A 26381-nucleotide genomic window follows, 5' to 3' on the forward strand; every position below is an offset into this window, starting at 1 on the left:
GTTCCATTCCAAGTTTTCTGAGAATCTGCATAATGTTTTCCAGAGTGATTGCACCAATTTGCAGTCTCGCCAGTAATGTACCTTTTCTCCCACATTCTTGCCAATATTTATTGTTACTTATAGTCTTGATATTTACCCTTCTGACTGGAGTGAGATGATGCCGTACGGGCCACCAAATGCCGCAGTCTGGCTGGGCACAAAATAACCCGAGCCGCCACACAGCCTTGTAGGTTCAAACAGGAATTCCTTTATTCTCCGCAGTCCCCACGCACAGGGCCTTCTTCCGGGCCACACCACACACCAACCGGAAATCCCTCCTCCTGCACTTCCCCAACCAATGGGAACTCTCCCCTGGAATCCCGGGGAGAACTCCAAAGTAGCAGGCCTAGGGGGACAGCAGGGGTCTAATATACAATTGAATACACAGCTTAACATAACCATTATCATCTCAATGGCTTGCAGTGTCACCTCTCAACCACTCATTCTGGCAAAAATGCCATGCGTCATTCCGACTAGGCTCTCAGCACTTTTTCTTCTAATAGGCTCAGGGTCTCTGGTCTAATGCCAAGGTCCTGGATCCACTTTGAGTTGAGTTTTGTACAGGGTGAGAGATAGGGGTCTAATTTTATTTTGCTACATATGGATTTTTAGTTTTCCCCGCACCGTTTGTTGAAGAGGCTGTCTTTCCTCCAACATATCTTTATGACGCTTTTGTCTATTATGAGATAACTGTATTTACTTTTGTGGGTTTGTCTCTGTGCCTTCCTGAGCAGACAAGTTTTAAAAGAATGACTTTTACTATTGTGTGAGAAATAGATAGGGGACACAGAAGAAGGGAACAAGCTATGAAACTTACAGCAAATCCAGCAAGAGAGGTTAGCAGCTCAGACCAGGGAGATGGCAACGAGTGGGGTTTGGGTCACAGACCTATTTGAAGTTACAGTCAACAGAATTTCTGGATGGGTTAGATGTGTGATGTGAGAAAAAGAAGAGTCAAAAAATAGTGGAAAGAGTTGGAAGAACTCTGCAATGAAAATTATAGAATAGAGAAGAATGAAATTGAAAAAAGACCTTAGAATATGAAAAGACTTCCCATCTCCTTGGATAGGCAAAATTAATATTGTCAAGATGACCATACTACCAAAAGCAATCTACAGATTCACTGGGATCACCATCAAAATACTAGTGACATTCTTCACAGAACTAGGAAAAAAATGTCCTAAAACTCACACAGAATAATAAAAGACCCAGAATAGCCAGAGCACTCCTGATCAAGAAGAATGATGCTAGAGATATCATGACACTGGATCTCAAATGATACTACAGAGCTATAGTAACAAAATGAGCATGGTATTGGCATTAAAACAGACATGAAGACCAGTGGAATAGTAGAAGACACAGACAAACCTATGTAGATACAGTCATTTGATCCTTGAAGAAGATAAAATATATATATATATATATATATATATATATATATATATATATATATATACTGGTGAAAAAAACCAACCTTTCAAACAAATGGTGCTAGGAACATTGGATACATATGTAGAAAAATGAAACTATAATCCAGTCTCTCACCCTGCACAAAAAAATCAACTCAAAGTAGGTCAAAGATAAACCAGAAACACTATAACTGCTACAAGATAACAGAGAGCCAACACTCCAACTTATAGGTACAGACTCTGACTTTGTTAATAAAGTCAGAGAAAGCTTGAGAAATAAAACCAAGAATCAATAAGTGAGATGGCTTCAAATTTAAAAGGTCTTGCACATTGAAAGAGCCAAGAGTGTGAAGAGAGATCCTACAGAATGGGAGAAAATCTTTGCCAGCTCTACTTCTGATGAGATTCATATCTGGAACTAAAAAAATTTTAACACCAAAAAAAGAAAAAAGAAAGAAACAAAGAAAGAAAACCCAATCAATAAATGGGCAAATGAACTTAGTGGACATTTCTCTAAAGAAGAAATGCAAATAGTCAATACATATATGAAAAGACGTTGACTATCTTTAGAGTCAAGAAAATGTAAATCAAAACCACACTGAGAATTCATTTCACTACAGTTAGAATGGCAATCATCAAAGATACTAATTACAATAAATGCTGGTAAAGATGGGGGGGCAGGTATTCTCAAACATTGTTGGTAGGATTGCAAATTAGTACACTCACTTTGGAAAGTAATATGAATATCCTTCAAAAAGAACAGGAATGGACCTATCATAAGGCCCAGCTATACCAATTTGGTATTTATCCCAAAGAACTAAAATCAGCCTACTATAGTGATACCCACATACTAATGTTTATAGCAGTGCATGGAACCAGCCTCGGTGTCCCTCAATAGATGAATGGATAAATGTAGTATATATACTCAGCCATAAAGAAAAATGAAATTATATAATTTGCTGGTAAGTGGATGGAACTAAAGAACATCATGCTAAGGGGAAGTAAACCAGATTCAGAAAGTCAAGCTTAGACCAGAGAGAGATCTAAGCTGGAAATAAAACTTGCGAAGTCATCCACATAAGGATGTGATTTAAATTGTGATTCTGGAAGCAAACACCAAGGGACTGTGTACAGAAATGAAGGGGACCAAGGACTGAGCCCTATAACTCCTCATGGAAAAATTGAGCAGAAGAGAAGGGACCAGCAGAGGAAACTGGACAGAAATGACCAGTGTCCTGGAAGCCTAGAGAAGAAAGCATAGAGGAGAAAGAAAGAAGAAAGACATCTCAGTGCTCTGACAGGTCATGATAGGGGCTGCAAACCAGGACATTTTCCAATTTTGTGGTCACTGGTAACCTAGACCAGAGCTGTTTGGGTAGAGGGTGGGGAGTGTGACAACCAACACTTAGCTTAAGTATGATTAAGAATTACTGTTGTATCATGACTGTCATGCTCAGGGGATTGACATAATGAATAAAAATTAATTCATTCAAATAAGGATGGCTGCCCCATCCTTATTTACACTGTACAAAAGGATCCTACATGTAAATGGATAAACACTGCCTCCAGTTGCTAGCGGAGCCTGATGTTCCCCTTCTTGCTAACTTCCAGAGAACTTGGCAGCCTGACTTGAAAGCAGCCAGGGATCGCAGAGGCAAGGGTGTCAGAAGGTAGAGACATGATGCCTCCTGCCACTGACTGACACGCACCTCGGGAGGAGTCACTGTTCATTTAGGGAGAGAATCTCAAAGACGAATGATACCTGCCAAGAGAAGCTCCAGACCAGTCATTGAATGAATCCATTTCACTTTTAATTTTAGAAGGAAACCATCAGGAAGAGTGGCAATAAAATCATAAAAAAAAAAAAAAAATTCCTAGTATTTTTTTTCACTGATTGGAAAAAGAAGCATTGTGGAAATGTCCTTCCAGTGCCCTTTTTTCACATCATCCTACAATGAGTGACTTCTGAGTTCCCTAAGTATTGGGACTTTGAAATATCTTTCCATCAAAATGCATAATTCTTTCTGTGACCCATCCCTCTCTATTTCATTCTTGTTAGAAATAGATTTTCAGTTTTACAATAAAGGCACATTAAGTTTTGAAACGGTAAAACCATGTGCTCTCTTTGTGCAAGTGGCAATTTTATACCTCAGGAGATTTGTCAATCCCCTGAGCAGGATAGTCACTGATACAAAATTAAAATCCACTATTCCAAATCATTAAGATGGACCCCTTGAGGGGGAAGGTATAAACAATGCTGATTTTGTCTTTCCCGTCCTGCCTCTCTTCTGCCCTATTATGTAATTGGTAAGAACACTGGGTAGATTGTGAGCTTTGGATCTGTAGAATGAAGTATGGTGGTCCTTTTGTTTTAAGCAGCCGCTCCAATGTTTAATAGCATTTGATAAGGAAATTGGAGTTCTTAGAATAAGTGTATGATGTGAAAACACCAAGAATTAATCCAGAAATCAGTATAGGAGAATCTGTGAATTGCCTGTCACTCACAACACCCTTTGCCTCACTTTCCTCTTTCCTGTGGTAGGATCATCATGTTACAGGGCCCTTGCAGGATGGTAGATGTTATGTGAACAGCTAATGCTATTAATGATGCCAGCAGCCTCCCCTCACACTTGAACCTGTCTATACCCCCTATGTCCCCTTGTTGCTTTGGCCCCCCTCATTCTTGTACTTGCCCATCAGTTACATTTTGTATTTAAAGACCACTCTGTGATCACAGGAGCAGCCCTGAATCTTCGCACCCACCCCCGCTGGCTGGAGTTAATATTCTGATTCAGTGTTGTTTCTAAAACCAGTTTGATTTATACCTTCCCTATTGCATTGTGTTTTTCTTCCACAGCCACATACAGGTCATGCCCCAACTGGTCACTGCATGGTTCTTCATTAGACTGGTTTGGGTTTTATAAGGTGTTAGAATTTTTGAATGAGCTCATAGGGTCCCTCACATGTGAGTTTATGCCAGAGAAGTTATGGAATGATTAACTTAATAGATGCTGTTTATCCCCAAAGACGACCGGCTTTATTCATACTTAAGCTAAGTGTTGGTGGTTAACAAACAATTCTTTGTAAATTGTGATTGCAGAACCAGGCAATTTTATGGCCTTTTTTTCCTAGCAGTATAAATGATTGGGTAGCTCATTAAGTTTACCATGTTGAACGAAAGCCTCCCTACTCCAAAGGATGGTGAGGATGGAGAGAGAAGGAATCATTAAAGGGGATCTTTAAGAGAAAAAAAAAAAAGTAGCCCTAGCATATCAGAATGTACAATTAATTTTCCCTAATTGTTCCTTTTCTGCATTTTCCCCTGCAGAGCTGCTCAGAAGTTAAATCTGTCTTCCAAAAAGAAGAAACATCGACCTTCTACTTCTTCTGTTGCTGAGACACCTCTCTTTGCCACCAGCTTCAGTGGGATTCTGCAGACCTCCCCTCCCCCAGCCCCACCCTGTCTGCTGAGGGCTGTCAACAAGGTGAAGGACACTCCAGGCCTGGGCAAGGTAGGCACCTCTTCACCATCTGCTCAGTGTGGGGTTTGGGATCAAGTTTGGGAAAGAAGAAAACAAGGGTTCCAATTTGTTAAAATACCAAGGTACCATGGACAAAAGGAGACAGAATGAAATTGATTTGGAGGTAATAGTTGTCCCCCCTTTATCTATGGTTTCGTTTTCTGCTTTTTTTAGTTACCCATGATCAACTTCAGTCCAAAAATATTATGTGGAAAATTCTAGAAATAAAAGGTTATTATAGTTTTAAATAAATTTTATTATAGTTATAGTTGTTCTAGTTGTTCTATTTTATTATCATTGTTGATTTCTTACAGTGACCAATTTGTAAATTAAACTTTATCATCGTATATACAGGGTTTAGTACTATTTGCAGTTTGGGGCATCCACAGAATGTCTTGGAACACATCCGTCACACCTAAGGGAGAACTAGATGTGACATTCAGCTTTTTATTGTTGTAACTAAAATACCTGGCAAGAACACTTCAGAGGAGGAAAAGTTTATTTTGGCTTACAGTTTCAGAGGTTCAGTCCATGGATTAGCTGACTGTCACTGTGGGCCTGAGGTGAGGCAGAATATCGTGGTGAAAGGGTATGGTGGAGGAAAGCTACTCAAAAAAAACCCACAAAGGCATACCCCTCCATGACCTCCTTCCTCCAGCCACACCCACCTGCCCGTAGTTATCCCCCGGTACAGTAGTCCTTTCAAATTACTAGTCCATCAAATGTACTAATCCACTGATTCAGTTACATCATCTAGTCATTTCACCTCTGAGCATTCCTGCATTGTCTCACACGTGAACTCTCAAGAGACACCTCCAATTCAAACCATAACACTCTCTACTATAAAATTTTCTGGTTACATAAATTAAATAAGACATTCAAATTGTTGGAGACCTGATTCGATTTTGGTGGGGAGAAAAATGGCTTTGCATTACTTGACAGAACTATAGGCATTTGAAGAAAAAGACACAAAACAGAGGCAGAGTCAGGAGACCCAGAGTAGATGAGGTCTAGGACAATGACATAAAGGCACTTCATAATTTCCCTGTGGCAGTTTTTTTTTTTTTTTTTTCTCCCCTTCAGAGAAATCATGACCTCTGCATCTGAACCAGACCACCAATGGGATTTCTGGGAAGCATTTTCGGTCATGCCTTTCTAGTGAGAAATGCAATTTTGCATTGTTACAAAGACTTAGAAAGACATGTAGGAATTCTCTTATAAGATGCCACTTTGCTACGTTTGGGATAACTCTATTTTTAAATGTCATCTCTAGGCATTTTCTTTCTTTTGAGATAAATGTATGCGTGAAGTAACTCACAGCTTCTTTGGTAGGTAAATAAGTTGGGACTTGTGAAAACATTGAGCTGATAAAAAAAGGGGCAAAAACTCTTTTTTTTTTTTTTTTGTCACAAATCGATTGATGCACACTACCTGGTGACCTGACTTTGGCCTTGGGCTTCATTTTGAAAAGTTCCTGTTTGTGTTAGCTTTTTATCCCTGTGACAAAATACCTGAGGAACAACAACTTAGAGGAGAAAAGACTTATTTTGGCTCATGGTTTCAGAGGGTCCGTGGTGGGCTAACTCCATTGCTTTGGGTCTGAAGCGAGGCAGAACATCATGGTCAAAGGATGTGGCCCAGGAAAGCTGCTCTCCCCAAGAGAGGCACAAAGCAATGATGGGGGTAGAGGCAAGATCCACCCTTCAAGGGCTTGTCCCCAGTCACCCACGTCCTCCAAGTAGGTCCTTCCTCCTACAAGTTTCCCCACTCCCATTAAGCCATTCAATTATAAACTCATCAGTGGATTAATTCCCTCATTAGAACAGAGCCCTCATGATCTAATCACATCCCCAAAGCCCTGCTTCTTTCACATTGCTGCATTGGGGACCAAGCCTTCAACACAGGAGCTTTGAGGCACAGTCCAGATCCAAACTATAATGATGGTCTTGCTGAAGGGGACAGCAGCTAAACTGTACAGACAGATTTTACTAGTTCACATGAGACTTCCTGTTTCCTTTACACTCAAATATGAACATATCCAGGTTTACGGTCTTCAGAAGGCTGCTGTACCCCCAATGTTGATCCTGGCATCTGCTGCCCCTTCTTCCTTTATTCTCTTCCTCACTCTCCGTTTCTCCTGTCTCTTTCCATTTCTCCCACCCGAGTCTCACCATCTCCTTGGGAAAGTATTAACTTCATGACACTCTTTCCAAAAGTGTTTAAATTTTGAGATTAGGTTGGATCAAGCAATGGTTACTCTAATAGAAGGCATCCAGTTCTGGAACTGGACAGGGCAGATAGTTGTTGGCTGAAGACTTTCCCAGGCCCGGAGGTAAAGACCTACCTGAGCAGCAGGGGAAGGCTGGTGACACTCCCACTGGGGAGCCCAGGGGTCATATGGAATTATAACAGCTAAGGGCTGTGGGTCTCAGTAGCTACAGAGCTGTTCCCCACCTCCCTTTAATTGTGGTGAAAAGCACACAGCATGCAATTTACCATCTTAGCCATTTCAAGTGTGCATGGGCTTTTATTTTGGTAAGAGTTCAGAACATCAGTGCAAACACTTACTGCCCTGGACAAAGTGAAAGCCAGCCACCATTCCATATCCTGTTCCCAGCTCCAAACATCATCCCCCTCCTCTTCTGAATAAGCATGGACAAATAAGTACATAACATCCTTTTTATGAGGCACCAGATTACTGGCCAGTGTGGGGCACACATATGGCCCTGTTCAAGACATCTCAAAGTGAACTACATTGGAACTGTCTTCCTGCATCTGTCACACTGGCCTACAAGGTATGATGTGGATGCACCTTCTGGTGGGCCTGGGCCCCAAGCCTTTGTTCTCATCCATAGGTCTTCCCTGGAATTCTGACAAGGGAATAAGGCTAGGGACAAACACAGAGAAGTGTTGACCCAGCACTTTCATAAAAATAATTGGAGGACAAAGGGCACTGGTTTAATCTTGATTTCATGATGTACCACTTGTAGCAACCAGTTGTGAGGGGCCTTATAATGAATAGTTGTACTCAGTAATAAAATAACGTTTGTAGATTTTACATTTGTTTGTTTAAAATTAAAACTGTGATCTCCCTTACTCATTCTCAGTTATACATGAAATCAAAGCCTTGAGTTTGTCCATGGAAGTGTATCATGGATGAGGGCATCAGCCTGGGGATCACAGAAGGTGACCAGTAGATACATGGCAGCTGAATCTACCCTCTTGTCCTGCTGAACCTTCAGGGATAGGGTGTGGGGTGTGATAGTCAGAGGGAATGTGTTCTCTGGAAGATACGAGTAGCCATATACTTGTTACATTAAATGTGTACTTTCATTAAAACAAGAAGTTATCAAGCATACATTTGATCTTGCTTCTTCCTGCTTAAAAGAGTGTCTGGTTTTTGTAGCCAGGCACAATGGTGCATGCCTATAATCCCAGCAGCTCAGGAGGCTGAGACTGGAGGATTGTGAGTTCAGGGCCAGCCTCAGCAATAGGGAGACACTAAGCAAACTCAGTGAGACCCTGTCTCTAGATAAAAAATACAAAATAAGGCTGGGGATGTGGCTCAGTGGGAGAGTGCCCCTGAGTTCAATCCCCGGTACCCACCCACCCCCCTAAAAAAATAGTGTCTGGCTTTCACAGTGGCAGCAATTTTTACTCCGCCATGCCATAGAGGTGTCCAACTGCCTGACCCATTTTCTCAGACTCTGGCTTTGTCCACCTCCACTGATATCTCACTATAATTAGGACCTGCAGCTTTCTTTACCCATGTGGAAAAAGAATTCCATCCATTTATCTCTGTTGCATAATTTACATTTTAATACCTCAAAGAAACACAGTGGAGTTTAATATAGAACATAAATAATTGGCATTATTTATAATTCGGCAAGTTTGAAGTAGCCGAGCTTGATTGAATTGCCCAAAGCAATTTGACTTTTTAAACTTAAGCTGGGGCCTTCTGGGGTGGGGGTGGGGAGAACGAGGGGGCTTCAACACTTGAGGTGGCAGCCTAACAATTGCCTATTAAACCCTAACTACCCAGGATCTCACTCTGGAAACCTGGGAGGTTTCCACAGGCATGGCAAGGACTTTAGGGATTTATCTAGAAGAGCAATCCTCTTATTTAGTAAACAAGAAACCTTAGGCCCAGTGAGGGGAAGAGATTGGCTGGTGGACTCTAAACTCAGGGGTGGAAGTCAAGATCTTTATGGTGTTATATTTGCTACCATTTCACCCGAGTGCCAATGGATATAAGTGACTTTTTAAAATCTTGGGTGGAGACAAGAAGGCTCTGGATCCATAGTGGTAGCAGAATAATATTGGGAACTAGTTGCCCTCAACCAGTGGAGAAGGGTTTACTTTTCTTTTCAGAGTCATAGGTGGGAGATAAAATGTAATCATATTCAGGGACAGACAGATAATAAGATGGAGAAGGGCAGTTGTCCACACCAGCTCCATCATTCCCACTCTCTGCTGCTTCCAGAAGCAACCCCTAATCTCCCGCCACCATGACAGTCATTATTATCTGTTAGTACTTGAGGCCATGGAAGAATTTGAGATAATTTCAGTTTGCTCGGACTTGAACACAGCATGCACACACAGGATTGGTTTCAAGATCCCCAGCTCCTAGAGCAACTCCTGGAATGCAGCAAATATTTATTGAGCATCTACTATGTGTCAAGCACTTGGCAGTGTGTTTACCATGATGGATAAAGAAGAGTGTCTGTGCTTACTGAGCTTATAATCTAGGGTTTTATTCCAATCAAAGTTAGAAATCTCATCAACTTAGACCAATATGGCAAACATATGATTTCAGAAAAAAATAAGAATGACAGACTTAAAATGATTTCAAGTTGTACAAAGAAACGATTCTACTAAGTGGCCTTGTAGAGACATTCTTAAAGAGCAGATAAAGATGATTAGTGGATCAAAGCAGCTTAGTTCCCTTTTTTATTGCCTTGATTTGGCTTATATGTAAATGATACTTCTAATCTGTTTGAAAATGGTTCCTTCTCCTAAGTCAGTAAATGCTCTTCATGAAATTTGTTTGCACAATTAATTAACAGCCATGTTTAAGGTTCATTTGTTAGTATGTCACAGCTTAATGTCAGAGCTCTTTGTCTTGGATTACAAATTTCTGGAGCAAAGCCCATTGTCTGTTTTACTCACTTAGTTCATGGCTCTGTAGCCATTCCACAGATGCACAAATGCTTTTAAAGGTGAGAAGACACTGACTGCAATCATACTGGGTTGATAACAATCCACTTGTAGGTTGGTTGATTCTTCTCTTTCAAGAAGAAAATCTGGGGAGGGAGAAGGAGGGAGAAGAGGAATAGCATGAATGGTGGAAGGAGACCCTCATCATTATACAAAATACATGTATGAAGATGTGATTTGGTGTCAATATACCTTGTATACAAACAGAGATATGATAAATTGGGGTATAAAGGTGTATTAAGAATTGTAATGCAAAAAAATAAGAGAGCTCATGTATAATGGCATAATTTGGCATGAACATACTTTATATACAGAATTATGAAAAATTGTGCTATGAATGGATGATTATGGTTGCAATGCATTCCACTATTGTCATGTATGTAAGAAATAAAAATAAATAAAATAATAAAATAAAAAGAAGAAGCATGAAGGGAAGAAGAGCCTTCTTTTTCTTCATAATCTCCAAAATGCCTCTTAGTATGACAGTCAATAACCAGCACCAAGCCTCTTCCCCCAAAACATGTTTTGAGAATATTGGAAAATTCTTACAGGTGGATTCTAGCAGCAAAATCACATTTTGGAGATTATAAAAAAGAGTAGAGCAAACATAAGAGTAGCAGTAGAAAATTAAACTAGTGACAAATCAAGAAAGGCTTGTCTGTCATACTTGATTCACTCAGCAAATAACCATAAAGAAGTACTACGTTCCAGGCTCTGTAGCAGGTGCTGTTGGAGGAGGCAGGACACAGAATCAATCAGTTGGCTGCTCTGGGCTACATTGCTGCAAAGGAAAGGGAAGATAGATGCTGAGACTGTCCAGAAATCCTTGGCACCCATGAAAAAAAAATTGAATGGTCTTCAGCCTCAGCCTCCTCTCCTGCGTACTTCCTTCCATGGCCCACTTAGATAATCTGGGAAGAGGATGCCCAACACTACCCATGACCATTCAGCTGTGCATTTCTGAAGTGCTTCACTGAGATTTCTCCTCCATGAGCCAAACTCAGGCAATTGGGCCTAGTTGTCAGAATTGTGATTTAGAAATAGGTTCACTTGTCCAGCCGGATTATCTTTCTTAAGCAAAGAAGACTGGAGCCATTATTCTCTGTTCTCATTAGTCCTCATTTTTAAATCATCTTTCTCTTATTCAGCACTGTTTTTCAAACCCAATGCCAGTTCATTTTGACCTCTAATAAAACTCTCTCTCCCCGTCTCCCTCCTCACACACTCTGGCATTAGTTTATGTCACCAGGTCCTGAATTATCTAGATTTACTTTTAACTCCAAATCTTCCCATATTTGGTGTATAAGTAGAAAAAAAATTTTCATAAAAGAACCATGTAATTTTTTTTGGAGACTCCTTCCTTTATAGATTTATTAACATTTTTAGGGTAGAAGTCAGTGACTAAATCCTATGACACTGTGTGGAAGAGAAAGTAAAGATTCCTGTTCAATTGATACTCTAATTACAAGAAGAGAATAGCAATAAGATTTGTTAAATTAAAGTAAGAATTTTTAGAAAGGCACTAATGTAGCCATTATTCATTTTTTCAATGAGGAGAATTGGTGAGTACAGCACTCTCTTGTTTAGGAGATAATTCCTGGTTATATCAAGGAGAAAAATCTCATGCCTTCCAGCCTACCAAGGTGCAGGTTACTTAAACAGAATGCAAATTACCCAGTTCCTCATTATCATTTCTGCCCTTCCCCATCCTAAAGCTTTATCAGAGAGAAGATCAAAGATTTGAGCCAGCCTTTAAAATTCATTTGGTTATATATGAATTCAAGAATTTAAATGTGATGGAAAATTCTGGAAACTTTTCACTATGCGATCCTTAAAGACTAAAAAGACAGGAAAAGTGAAATGTGAGTTCTCTCTTAATTTGGTGTGCTGCTGGGAAAAAAAATCCTACATAAATAATACATACACATTCATCACTATAGCTAGCCTGATAACTTTGTAAATTAAATCTTTAGCTCTTTGGGGAAATAAACTCATGTGACTTTCTGCTCCCTAATTACGATTATTCTTTTTCTGTACTCAGTTGATTTAGGTTGAGTCTGCTAAACTCATTGTTGGATCGTTTGGTTGTTTTTTATTTTAATTTTTATTTATTTTCTCTTTCTTTTCCTTTCTTTCATTTCCATTCCTTTTTCCTTCTTCCTTTCCTCTTTAATCTTCGTGGTTTCATTTTCCTCCCATAGATGTAGATTTCCACCTAGTTCTTGGGTGCACCAGCCTCTGTCTTACACATGCGTAATATGGTGATGTGCCATCTCTGAAATCCAGACCTCAGGAAATGCAGGTGGCGCTGCAAGAAGGACCGCAGAAGTTGTAGAAGAACCCCAAGAACCCCTAAGTCATGAACACTTTTTTCTATACCTCTCACTGCTACTCTTGAATTTAGCTTCCAGATGGACCCTACACAATGCTCATTCTTATATTCGAAAGGGAAGTTATTCAGAGGATGTTCTCCATTCAAGCCACTGCAGAGAAGAGTCATGAAGATGTGTGTAAAAGAAAGTGGAGACATTTTTGTTCTTCATTATTAATACAACTGCCTTTAATTTTGCCAACCAAGTTGCATCAATATCATTTTCTGTTGTCTCCATTATTAGATGGTGAACTAGAAGAGAGGAGTAAGCACCACATTTCCATTTAATTTGATCAGATTTCTGATAAGATGGCACATTACTATCTATAAAGTACTCATTTTCTGGCCTGTGATATCTACTGAGCAAACTGTGTAGAGGCACAACTACTGTCTCTTGGTGGCACCTGAGAGTAGTTTGGTCCTTTAGTGAAGTTTCCTACATTATATCCCAGGTCTATTATGTACCTTTCAAGGGTGCAAGAATTGGAAGAGAATTTTTTACATCTGTTTTCTCACGGATATTCTGTATTTTCGAGTTCTCTGAAATTACTCTGCCTTGTTTCAGATGAGAAGCTGGGATCTTCTGAAAAAATTCAAGGATACAAAGCCCTTCAGATACATATCTATGGGCATCCTCCCCAGGAAATCCCTGAGGGCAAGCTAGAATTCCTGTCTTTATGTTTCTAGGTGAAATGTCTTTTGCAATTTCCCTTGGTAGGAAAGGAATTAAGGAGAAGAAACCATGTACTTTTCACCTTCAGTGACAGCTTAAATACAGAAAGGACATGCAATAAATGTTTAATAGTTGTACATAATTATACTGAGTTTCTGAAGTCCTGACTGGGCACTGAGCACTGTGTAGGGTCCATCCTGAAACAGAGAGCTGTGAGAATGATGCAGATCCACCAAGAACATAGTGAGCCCCCAGTGGTCCCTGCCCACCCACACCCCTTCCCAGGACGTGAGTTGCCCTGGAGGAGGTGTATCAGGGAGAAGATGATGTCTCATTCTGTCATGCTGGCAAGTAACAATCATTGTTCACCTAGGGAATTATTTTGCTGACCTTGTCCAAGTTTGCATATGAGACAATTGAGGTTCAACAAGAGGAAGTAACTTTGACCACCCATATAGGTGGGAGAAAAGTTTAAACTTTTGAACATAAAAGATGATTTGTCATGGAACCTGAGACCTTAAACTATACTACAGAGCAATAGTAACAAAAACATCATGGTGTTGGCACCAAAATAGACCTGTATACCAATGGTATAGAATAGAGGACACAGAGACAAACCTACATAATTACAGTTATCTCATATTTGACAAAGGCGCCAAAAACATATATTGGAGGAAAGATAGCCTCTTCAACAAATGATGCTGGGAAAACTGGAAATTCACGTGTAACAAAATGAAATTAAGCCTCTGTCTCTCACCATGCACAAAATTCCAAGTGGATCAAGGACGTAAGAATTAAACCAGAGACCCTGCACCTAACAGAAGAAAAAGTAGGCCCAAATCACTATCATGTCAGATTAGGCACCAACTTCCTTAACAAGACTCCTATAGCACAAGAATTAAAACCAAGAATCAATAAATGGGATGGATTCCAACTAAAAATCTTCTTTTCAGCAAAAGAAACAATCAGTGAGGTGACTAGAGAGCCTACAGAATGGGAGCAAATCTTTACCACAAGCACATCAGATAGAGCACTGATCTATAAAGCACCCAAAAACCTTAACACCACAAAAAAAAAAAAAACCCAAATAATCCAATCAATGAATGAGCCAAGGGACTGTACAGACACTTCTCAGAAGAGGATATACAATCAATCAACAAATATATAAAAAAATGTTCAGCATCTCTAGCAATTAGAGCAATGCAAATCAAAACTACTCTAACCACTCCAGTCAGAATAGCAGCTATCAAGAATACAAACATCAATAAGTGTTGGCTAGGGTGTGGGGAAAAAAGCACACTCATACATTGCTGGTGGGACTGTAAATGGGTACAGCCAACATGGAAAATAGTATGGAGATTCCTTGGAAAACTTGGAATGGAACCACCATTTGACCCAGCTATCCCATTCCTTGGTTTATACCCAAAGGACTTAAAAACAGCATACTACAGGGACACAGCCACATCAATGTTTATAGCAGCACAATTCACAATAGCTAAACTGTGGAACCAACCCAGGTTTCCTTCAGTAGATAAATGGATAGGCAAACTTTGGTATCTGTACACAATGGGATATTACTCAGCATTAAAAGAGAATAAAATCATGGCATTTGCTGGTAAATGGATGGAGTTGGAGAATATAATGCTAAGTGAAGTAAGCCAATCCCAAAACCCAAAGGCCAAATGTTTTCTTTGATAAGAGGATGCTGACCCATAATGGCAATGGTAGGGGGACATGGGAGGAATGGAGGAACTTTAGATAGGGCAAAGGGGAGGGAGGGGAAGGAAGGGGACATGGGGGTAAGAAAGATGGTGGAATGAGGTGGACATCATTACCCAAAGTACTGTATGAAGACACGAATGGTGTGAAAATACTTTGTGTACAACCAGTGACTTGAAAAATTGTACTCTATATGTGTGATATGAAATGAATTTTATTCTACCATCATACGTAACAAATTAGAATAAATAAATAATTTTTAAAAAGAGAGTCAATCTGTTTTCCCCATTTTGTGACATTTGGCCTCAGTTCTATTAGGTCTATATTTTTTAGGTAAATGAAAATGATATGGGTGTGTGTGTGTGTGTGTGTATGTGTGTGTGTGTATCCCTGTGTGTGCACACACACAAAGAGGCAGAGGAAGAGGATTTTTGTAAGAAGACTTTCTAAAAACTAGCAACCTTTCCCATAATTGGAGTATAGTCTTGGGGCCTCTTGGAAAACCTGTAATTCCTAATTAGCATCTTGACTTATGGAATGAAAATATGAGACAAAATGAAGGAATTCTCCCTGGAATAAATGCCAGTGTCTCAATTAGCCAAAGGGCAATAAGATGGATTATAATGCCAGAATAGGGCTTTTGCTCATCCTTTGTCCCAAACTCACATTTTAGTCAAACTCAGCACAATTAGACAATTACTGATATCAAGAGAATGGTAGATATATTTTAAGCTAACATTTCTAGCATCTTATCTTCCTCTGTCTCTCTCTTACTAATGGCTGAAAGGAAAGGTAATCGTGATTTGCTATAATTATCCCATTAAAATGGGATTGATAACAAGGTTTTATTAAAAAATGGTGAATCCAAACTGCTGAGTTCATTGGGAAGTTTTTTTCTTTGTACCTCACAAGAGTAGAAAATACTGTACTTGCCTACCAAATGATTTGCATCACATAGAAAATATTTGAATTTCTTTCTAAAGCTTCATTGAACTGAAATGTAGTATTAGGGAGGGGCAAAATCATTCTGATACATTCTTAAAAGCAAAACATATTTTTCTTAAGATTGTTAAATAGTTTGAGATAAAAATCCTTTAGCTATTCAGAGCCAGCCCATTAACTATCTTCTTTCATATTGCTTTAGATACGTCCATCTTAGCTCTATTCTCTAGTCTGTAATGATGATTTCCAAATACCAGCGCTGAAATTTAATTGTTTGACTTTCCAGATAAAAACAACCATAAACAGAATGATTGCAGTAGCATTTAGTGAGTGCTAGGGACAATTTTCCTTCTGAGTCTCTTTCCTGTTCCCTTGGTTTGCCTCTGTTCCATGTCACAACTGAATATTCAGATAGAAATTATGTGCCCAAGTGGCTCAGTTGAGATCTCTACCAAAAGCAGTGAATGTGAGGCGGATTTGTGAGCAGAGCACTGGACCAGCTGTCACTAATCAGAGGGTTTTTTTTTTTTTCTTGCCAAAACTGCAAGGGCAAAATGGTCTCTTGTTTCCCAATGCTGGCTTCTTGGGTTTATATGTGCAGTTCTTTTCTTCTGGAGTGTGAGATACACAGTCCGTCATGCAAAACAGTGCTCTTTCCTGTTCCATCCCAGAAGCTCCCAGATCATCCTGACTTGCCACCAATGTCTTGCAATACATGCTCAGGTATTGTCCCATTCCCGAATCAGCACCACCCCTAGTGCCTTTAGGACTCTTTCTGTATTTCACAAGCCCACAGGCACCACTCTTAGGGTAGTGCAGCCAGGCCAGCTTGGGGCAAAAGGCAAGGGACTGAGACCATTAGTGTGTTTGGTTTTGGCTGGTACTGGTGGAGGAGCTGTTCCTGGTGAAAGAGCCGACAATTGATGGAAAAGCTAGTGATTGGTGGAAGAGCTGGTACTGGTAGAGGAGCTGATAATTGGTGAAGGAGCTGATATTTGGTGGAGGACCTGGTAATTGGTAGAGAAGCTGCTTGGGTCCAGACATATGTGTTCTAGGGCATGAAGGAAGAATGGGATCAGGAAGTGCAACCAATTTGTAAACTCCTGCCACATAAACTTGTCATCAGTACGTTGCTTATAGGTTATTTGTCTCTGAGCTTCAAAATAGGAAGCCCAGAAGACATAACATCTATGGAACTTTTCTGGGTTTTACAGGGAAAAGGAGACGTTTTTCCCTTCAAGGGCTATTTCCTCTATGGTGAGGAATAGCCATTTGTCACCATTCCCTCAGGGAAAGGAGGACAAAAGGTCTTTGGGGATGCCTTAGCTCATGCATGAGCTAAGGGACAGTCAGTGTTAGCCTCTGTCACCGTACACTTGATCTTCTCCGTATTCAATATTTTAAGAAAGTATTGCATCATGTTTGCCCCAGAAGGTTTTCAAGTGAAGCTTACAGTTTTAAAAACCCAATCAGTAATCGACTCCAAGTGTGTTGTTTCTACTCCGTCAGTGGAAATTTCAGCACAGGAAAGAGGAACAGAAAGCAGGGTTTATAGGGCTGCCTCCCCCGGTGCATCCCCCATTCTATAAAAAGTGAAAAGAGCAGCACTCTACAGGGGTGCAAAGGTTCTGGAGGACTAATAAAATGCCATTGATGTTCCCATGTTAATGGCACTAAAGCAGGCTGTGTGTGCCTGTCACAAGTGCAGGTGGTGAGGGTGTGGACAAGAATGGACGCAGGAATCTTAGAGATGCTGAGTCTCCCCAACTTTCACTCAGCTGAGTCCTGACTGTCCTCTGGATAGCTGCTGAAATGCCATTCCTCAAGAAGCTTTCTCTGCTGTCCAGGTGTGTATGGGGAGCCCCTTTACACATGCTTTCATAATACCCTAAGTATTTTGCATTCAGCACCCTTTGCATTCAGCACCCTTTGGATGACTGCTCGGCATAATTCCATGTTTAATGAGCCTCTTTATTGACTGTAAGTTCCGTGAGGGCAGGCCTGTAGTTCTCATCCCCCTTTAAATACAGAGCACCACTCAACGCCCTGCTACCATAGTGCTCAGTCAATGCTAGGTGTCTTAGTCAGGGTTCCCCCCAAAAGCAGACTCAACTCCATGGGGGTGTGTGTGTGTGTGTGTGTATAGAGGAGTTGATTGATTGAATTTAAGAAATTGGTTTGCTGAAGATCCAGGGAAGAGTTGTGGTGCAAGTCCAAACGCCATCTGCTGACAGAATTCCCTCTTGTTCAGGAAAGGTCAGCTTTTGTTCCAGTCAGGACTTCAACTGATTAGATGAGACTCATCCACATCATAGAGAGTCCATCTGCTTTACTCAAAGCCTTCTTATTTAACTATTAATTTCATCTAAAAAAAGTAACTTAACAGAAATATCTAGAGTAATGTTTGACTATATATCTAGGCACAATGGCCTAGCCAGGTTGACACATTAACCATCGTACTAAGTGAATGAATGGATGGATGGATTATCCATCTGATAGCTGATGCATGGAACAAATTAGGACCTTAGTCTCCCTTCTGCTGTGAAGTTTCTTCAATTTGTATAAGGCACTTTTGTCATTTCCCTTAATTCTTAATATAGCCCAGAGGTGCACTGTGGATTTGTGGTTTGGGGGGTTACGTTCAGCTGATAGATAGGGACATGGAGCTTCAGAGGGGAAGAGAATTTTCAGAGGTGACCCAGCTTTTAATGGATGGGGAGATCCTACATCTTTGTTTCCAGTGAATTTTTACTAATCTTGCAACATGTATTGGCCATTTGCTGTGTGTTGGGCACTGATCTGAGGGTTCCACATGTATTCACCCGTTAAACTTCCTCATTACAGGTTTGGGAAGATTCTGTTATAACCACCCCCATATACATTGGAGGAGACTGTAACAGATATAAGGAGCATGTGCCAGCTCACATACCTAGTCTGCAATGAACCTGAGCTCTGAACTCCACTTCTGAGAACTGTTTTTCTTTACTGATACATGATACTGTGTTTCTACAATCTCAGGTTATCGTTTTGGATTTTCTGGTGCCCACCCTGTCTTAATGTATATAACATTCAATGGCGTTTAATAAACTCTGACACCAGAAATGTGTCCCATAGAAATGATAATTTTCTACACACAGATCTCTTTTGTTACAAAGAAAATAAACCTTGCATGATGAAAATAAGTATAGCATCCTTTAGATCTATGGCGGGAGAGAGGGGCTTTTCCAATCACCAGTTATGAGATAGAAAAACTAATATAGAGATAATCATAATATATTTTTGTCTCTCATAGTATTGAATTGGAATAAATCACAATTAGTCAAAGCAAATCATTTTATTATATTTATCAGTACAACTTTAATAAAGTTAATTTAATAATGGAGTCCATGGGCCAAAAAAAATCAAACTATGCACATTTTAAAGACTGTGCTGGGTAGAAAGAATACTTATAAACTCTATGAGGACAGAGACTCCATCTCTTCACCTCTAAATCAATCAATCAATCTTTCTTTCTTTCTTTTTTTTGTTTTTGTTTTTGTTTTTGGTACTAGGGATTGAATCCAGGGACATGAAACCACTGAACCACATCCCAGTACTTTTTAATATTTTATTTAGTAATAGGGTCTCACTAAGTTGCTTAGGACCTCGCTAAGTTACTGGGGCTGGCTTTGAACTTGTGATCCTCCTGCCTCGGCCTCCTGAGCCACTGAGACAACTCTAAATCTTGATACCTCCAACAGTACTTGATGATCTTAGCAAATCAGCAAAACTGTGTTAAATGAAAGGCTGGTTTGTTAGAAGTTTCAGAAGGAACACAATAAGCACATGTTTCTGGCCAGTGTGCTGCAGCTGCCTTTGCAGGGTAGTGGACACAGGACTAAGGCTGGAGGTCCACCTGCATCCAGTGGCTTTCTAATCGTCTCGGGAGCTTTGTGATTGTCATTGTGTTATTTGCTTCCAAGTTTTAAATATGAGTTGTCTTGTGACTTAGGTTTCTGTGTATGAAACACACCAGTGAAAGTAAGCTAATATCCATAATGATTTTAAAAGGTCAAAACAAAACAAAATGTCCTAAATTCCATGGGAGAAAAAAGCCATCGTACTTTAACCCCCTTTTAATAGTGAAAACTCAGAGCCAAAATTCAGGGGAACAGGACCCCTGGAGCTGATTGGACATTAAATCCTACCCTAGACTGTGTTGGCGCATCTAGATGATTTAGGTTCACTAAGAATTTGGTGTCAAGAATACCACATCAGTGATCAAAGAAAAGTTTGGTTTTTCAACTTTTGCTTAAAGAAATATGTTGTGTGTATTGATTGAGCATGGTCTATGGAGACACTGCTGGGAGAGATGAGGTTTCCAGAACCCATCACTCCTGTCCCCACCTGTCTGGCCTAAGCTCTTACATTTTCCCCATCCTGGACCACTCCCTTCTTTTCTTCTAGATATGGCTAAGTGCCCAACTTGGCTCTCTCTTTTCTCATGTTTTATAACACGTACTTCCCTAGCAGATTTTTCTCTTTAACCATTTTCTGTTTTATATTGCTATTTTTGCTGTATGGCTATAGTTTAACTCCTGTGCTGAGTATTTAGGCTGGTTTAATATGGGGGTCTTGGTTCATACTATTTTCATATCCCCCCAAGTGGTTAGCCATTTGTTAAGTGGTGCTAGTATTAGTTGTGGGGAGGTTCATATGCTGGAAGATTCATCTTCATTGTGGTAACATTGAGAGGTGGTGATCCTTTAAGAGGCGGGGCCTAGGGGGAGGTGATTAGGTTATTGGGAGCACCGTTTTAGGAGGAGATTAATAGTAGCTCTCTTGGAACTTCTGATAGTTCCCTTAAGAGTGAGTTATTATTTTAAAAATTGAACATGGCCCTTGACTCTCTGGCTTCCTGTTTCACTGTGTAATCTCTTCCTCCTGCACATGCTCCCACCATGATGCCGTGCTCTATGTTGTGATGTAGCTAGAAGAGCTAAGCAGATGCTGGCACCATGCTCCTGGATTTCCAAACTGTGAGCTGAATAAAATTTCTTTATAAAGTTCCCAGCCTCAGAAATTTTGTTACAGCAGCAGGAAGTAGACTAAGACAGGTAGATAGAACTCCCTGAATTGAAGTACATTAAAATATAGAGGATAACAGAACCAATCTATAGTTGTTGCCCCTGCTTTTGCCTATTCATTTATCCATCAGCCATCTATCCATTCACCTGTATTATGTATCTTGTATGTGTTAGCTTGGGGGGGGATACTCAGATGAGTTAAAAATGGTCTCTGCCCTTAAGGATCATAGAAATTGCTATTTGAAAGAGTTAAAATCATTCTTTAGGTAGATAACTCAAACTAAAATTACCTGTTATTATTATCATCACTCTGGCTTATCATGGCAGATAAGGCTGAAATTTATGTAAGATAATTGGCTTCCTGGTGAGCTTTCTCCTGTATTCCTTATACTGAATACACTATAATATCCCTACAGTATTCATTTCATATTTTGATGACAACTGATAGTGAGTATGACAGTCAGGAAAGGCTGGACCTTTATTTCATCTTTAACACTTTGATGTGCTGTATGCAATTGCCCTGCAATTAGCTCATACAAATGAGTCATGGTGTACAAAACATTTGTGTTCCTACAGACTCTTTTTCAAAAGAACTCACATGTCCTTTTCTTACGGATAGAATTCCCCTGAAGTATGTGATAAGGAGGTTGTGCTTTTTCTCTCTGTGATGGGGTGAAGTGAGGGGCTTTGTTCAAGGTCAAATGAAAACTGTCTACTATCTAGGTCACAGTCTCCCATCTCATGTAACACCATTCTCCATTCTGCTTTTACCACCAAAGGAGAAACTTCATACCTTTAAAAATTCCAGTGTTTCCTGCTCTCCTTTGAAAATGCCAAGTAAGGTATGAGAGTGGCCCAAAGGTTGGGCAAGGTGCTAGTTATGTTTAATAGTGTGTGTATGTCTTGGAAGGTTGAATAGTTTGGAAGGGGGATGGGAGAAGAGGAGTAAAAGAGAAAGAAGGGGTTTTGTATTAATTAGAAGTATTTACATTTTAAACAACAAAAACTCAAACTGTCAGTGCAAATAATTGGTGGGATACTGGTCTCTCCTGGAACCAGGCCATGGGAAGGTCAGGAATATATGGAACTAGGCCTGGTAGAGTGCTCCAGAACTCTTTTTCTCTTATTTGTGCTTTTAACCACATTTTGACCTCATTCTTCTTCATTTCAGACCAGCTATCCCCTTCACAACTGCTGACAGGTCTATAGTGTCATGTTTTACTGTATCCACCAGCAGACCAAATAGATTGGTATCTTCTCTGGGCCTAAACTCAAAAAGTCCGGGAAAGAGAACTCACATTGGCCCAGATTAAAAGGGAATGGCTGTGGCCCATTGAATGAAGGGGTTGGATGAAGAAGCCGCAGGCCTAAGTAGAAGATGGCATCCTACAAGAAAGCTGGGCAGACACACTGCATCCCCTGTGTAGTTATGGGGCTTATAGGAAGCATTAGTGAGCATTAGAAGGAATGACCAAAATAAAAGGTAGGCAGAGGGTGACAGATCTCAAATTCAGACAGAATTGGCCAGTGCCAGAGCAAAGAGGAGTCACTGGCCCAATTGGTATTTACTGAGCATTTTCTCTGTGTCCTTGAAATGAGGATTTGGTGGGGAGTTCATCTTGTGGACCACTTATTTCATAAACATTTAGCAGTTTCTAGGGAGAGAAGTGACATACATATTCAATAGAGCTTAGAGAATGGGGATGGTGTAGAGATTTGCCCAGGGAATGAAGCGGAGAGAAATGCATTGTGAAGAAAATTCAAGGCTCCTCCTCAGTATCCCTGCAGTGGGTGGCGTGGTCTGCTCTTGAAGAGGCAGCGAAGCAGCCCCGAGTTAGAGCTCCAGCTGACTGAGACACCAGCTCCAGTTGGATAGTCTTACCTCTGTCTGTCAAAGGTGCCTTCAACCTGCTTCCTCTGTGAAACAGGAGTTGTACAAAAATGCCCAGATCTTAGCACATTAATCTTTATGAAAGTGTTTTCCCCTTTCCCCCACTTCCACCATGGCTGAGCACAGCAGTGTAAAGTTTGCAGCCAGTAGGGTCCAATCTCCCAAATTTACCCCACCTGAGAGTCTTATTGTGAAGCACACACTCGGAACAAGGCAGAAAGAGGCATCTGTCTCAGTCTAGGCCATTTACTTATTCCCTGTATTCCCCAAGAACACTCATGCAATTCACAATCTCAAGTGCCCACTCAGAAGTGTGAAGCAGAGCATATGAGATGCCTGCTATAAAATGAAAGCAAAAACAAATGCTATTTTTTAAAATTTAGATTTCTAGAATTTTCCAAGTAACTTGGATAATATCAAACATTGGTGACATTACTCTATCTATCCATCTATCTCCAAGTAGCAGAAAATATGAATGGGTTCATAGATTTTAACTAAGTGGACTAGAAGTATGAGAGAGAATCCAGATCATTTTGCAGAAGAATGGCCAAAGGGAGCCCTCCTGTCTTTCCCATCTCTGTAATCTTCACCTCCAGCAAGTCTCCTCTTTTAGTTGCTATGTGACCCTAGGGAAGATATTTAGTTTCTTCCAAGTTCTTTACTGCAAAACGGGGAAAACAGATCATATTTCCTTACAGGGTAATTGCAAGACTCCAAGCAGCAAATGTAATGGAGAAAGCAAGGTAGGAGGCCAGCTTAGGGCTGTGGGAAGCACCTTCCACAAGCCTTGGGGAACTCAGGGGTTGGTGGTATGTTCCAGAGCAAGAAGGTCTGGAGTAAGATTCTTAGAAGATATTGGGTGATGTGAATTCACGTTTAGGTCTCAAACACAGATTTAATCCCATGAGGTAAGGAGCATAGGAGAGATACAGGGCAGTCTCAGAGAATGTCTTTCGGACTAGAAGTGAGTCATTTTGTCAAGGCCCTCCAAGATCAAGCAGGCAAGGGTTAGATGCTGAGGGCTAACAGCAGTTAATCCCAGGAGGGAGGCTGGTCACTGACAACATTGGGTACCAGGGCCAGAAATCCATCCTAGAAGGATGCCTCTTAGAAAATTGAGGTCCTGGAATCAGAGCTGGATCAGCATGGAATCTAGGTACAGGACCATGCTGCATCCCTGGGTCTCTCCTGCCTCCTGGAAGGTTCCAGATCAATGTTTGCTCCCTCATGATCAGAGCTCATGTGGTTGAGGGGCAGGGAGCCCACGGTGTCATCATTATCCTGCCTGTCCTCTCTGAGCATTCTGTTTGAGTCCATGCAGCCACTGTTGACTTGAATAACAACATGCTGCTGGAGAAAGACACATTTATTTGCAAGGCAAAATGCATGGCATTGTCACTCAGAGACTGTCAGTTCCGGTGTCTCACATACCTCCTGGGGCTTGGGAAGTGGTGGTGAGGGGCGAGGGTTAGTTAATGCATTTTCTGTCTAAGCAATTTCATATTACAGAGGAGGCTCCCAAATCCATGACAGGAGTCAAGACAGAGTTCCTGTCAGATTATATAAAAAAAACAACCCATCATAATACGACGTACACTGAAAGTCATTATGTGTTTTCTCCTTCTTTGTGTATGCAGGCTTATGGTACTTACATTGAAATTTAAGGAATTCTATTCTGATTATCAAATTCTGCTTTTATTACTGTAAGTAACAAGGTTTTTTTTTTTTTTTATTTGCTCTTGACTTGGTCTGTTTTCCTTCAATCAGTATTTTCAGTGTTTTGGCTCAGACAGGAGGTTTTAGTGCCACATCATATGCTGCTAACATACAGGCCCTTTTGTGCATCCCTGTCTGTTCATCTGCCCTTGTCTCTGCCAGTGGTGCTCAACTATCTCCCTGTTTCTTGACCTGGAAGAATGCAGCTCATCTCTCAGGGCCCAGCTCCTGTGTCACCTCCCACTGCAACCACCCCCCGACCTTGTGCTTCCTCCACATGCTTATGTGTGTGCATGTGTGTGTGTGTGTGTGTGTCCCAGATCATGTGCTGTATAGGAAAGTGACTGTATCTATTCATTCACCTCTTTTTGTATTTTCTCATAGAATACACAGATTCTCATTTAATTCAATTTATTGAGCACCTGCTATTTGCCAGGGAATTTCTCCCCCTTGGAAGGAAACCCAGATATCCCCAAGACATATGTAGGTCCTGTCATTAAGAAGTTTTCATTCTCAGAGGAGAGAGACTTATTGAGCTCTGCCAGGAGCACTGCTCCTGACAACCTGCTATTTCATTTCTTTCCTGTGAAATAAAAATGTAGCTTATGGTTATTACTTTATTTTAATATTGCCTTTATATTTGTGGACTTTGCTTTAAAATTCAGAGATCACTGAATGCTAATCTTCTCAGGATACTCTGTTACTAATGATATTAGAAGAAGAGCAAAGAGGGAATTTGGATTTTTGCATGTAAACATCTCCCTTCACTTCTTGAGGTTCTTGGGGACCCCATAAGTTTCTAGAAAAGTAGGAAATGTGAACCTGTCAACCTGTCAGTCTCCACCCTCCCAGGAAGTCTGATATGTAGATGTCAAGTTGTTACACCTGCTGTCATCTGAGCTGTCTCCCCTGAAGATGGCCTTCTGTCTAGTTCTGGCTCACTCTCATTACCACCCCTCACTCCCTGTCCCCTGTCCCCGTAGGGTTTTCCTCAGACTGTGATGACCAGTATAAGGGACAGCTTCCATCCAGACAGCATCCCAGATACCCTTGTGCTTGGGAGATAATAGATTCTGAACTTTTGTTCTCACCTTCAAAATCACAGGTCCTAAGGAGAGCTGTGCTAAGGCCAGACCCCTTCGAGTCCCACCAGACCCTGGTTGACAGCAATCAGTGCACCTGCAACCAACAGGGTGGCTACCAGCCTATTTGAGGAAACCAAAGCATCTTGGAAAGGGGGAGTACTGTCCCTGGAGGCTAGTCCCTGGGTGCCCTGGGAAGCTGGGAATCTTTTTAGCCCATGGGTGGCTGTTTATCAAGAGAGGCATTAGGCAGACAGGAGGCAGCACTGAAACCCGACAGCGCAAAGCCATTTCCAACTCCATCTTGGCTTATTCATAATGAAATAGCAATAGTGCAGGCACAAATTGACAGTGAGTAGGTGGGCGGAAGAGGAGAGTTGGACATTTGGGAAACAGCCTGGGCAGCTGCAGGTGCAGAGGGAAGCCATTTGGTGTGTGTAATGCTCCTCTCCAGGGAGAAGAGCAACCTGAAATGAGAAGGGTGGGCACATAGAAGCCAGGCTGTGAACTGTTTTCCTAACTAAGGTGCCAATAGGTTCACTCTCGGTGAAGAGAACCACTTGAACTATTATCTGCAAATGTGATTTAGCATTGATATTTGAATCCCAGCTGAAGAGGAAATAGCATTCCTATTCCTGGAGTAGTGAGGACAATAGCTAATACTTCCCTAGTGCTAGGTACTCAGTAAGGTTCAAGGTGCTTTGCATACATTAACTAATTTACATGCATAATACA

The 26381-nt window shown here is 40.8% G+C and overlaps 1 protein-coding gene across 1 annotated transcript in view; it reads left to right on the forward strand.

Annotated features, from left to right (window-relative positions):
- Kif26b (kinesin family member 26B) overlaps positions 1–26381 on the forward strand; it is a 481849-nt gene that overhangs the window by 331556 nt on the left and 123912 nt on the right. Inside the window, exon 5 of the mRNA XM_077802765.1 lies at positions 4777–4960. Within this exon, the coding sequence (XP_077658891.1) occupies positions 4777–4960 (184 nt within the window). The remainder of the gene's footprint in view (positions 1–4776; positions 4961–26381) is intronic.

Source organism: Urocitellus parryii, chromosome 9 (genome assembly GCF_045843805.1).
Source record: "Urocitellus parryii isolate mUroPar1 chromosome 9, mUroPar1.hap1, whole genome shotgun sequence".
NCBI classification, from domain to species: Eukaryota; Metazoa; Chordata; class Mammalia; order Rodentia; family Sciuridae; genus Urocitellus; species Urocitellus parryii.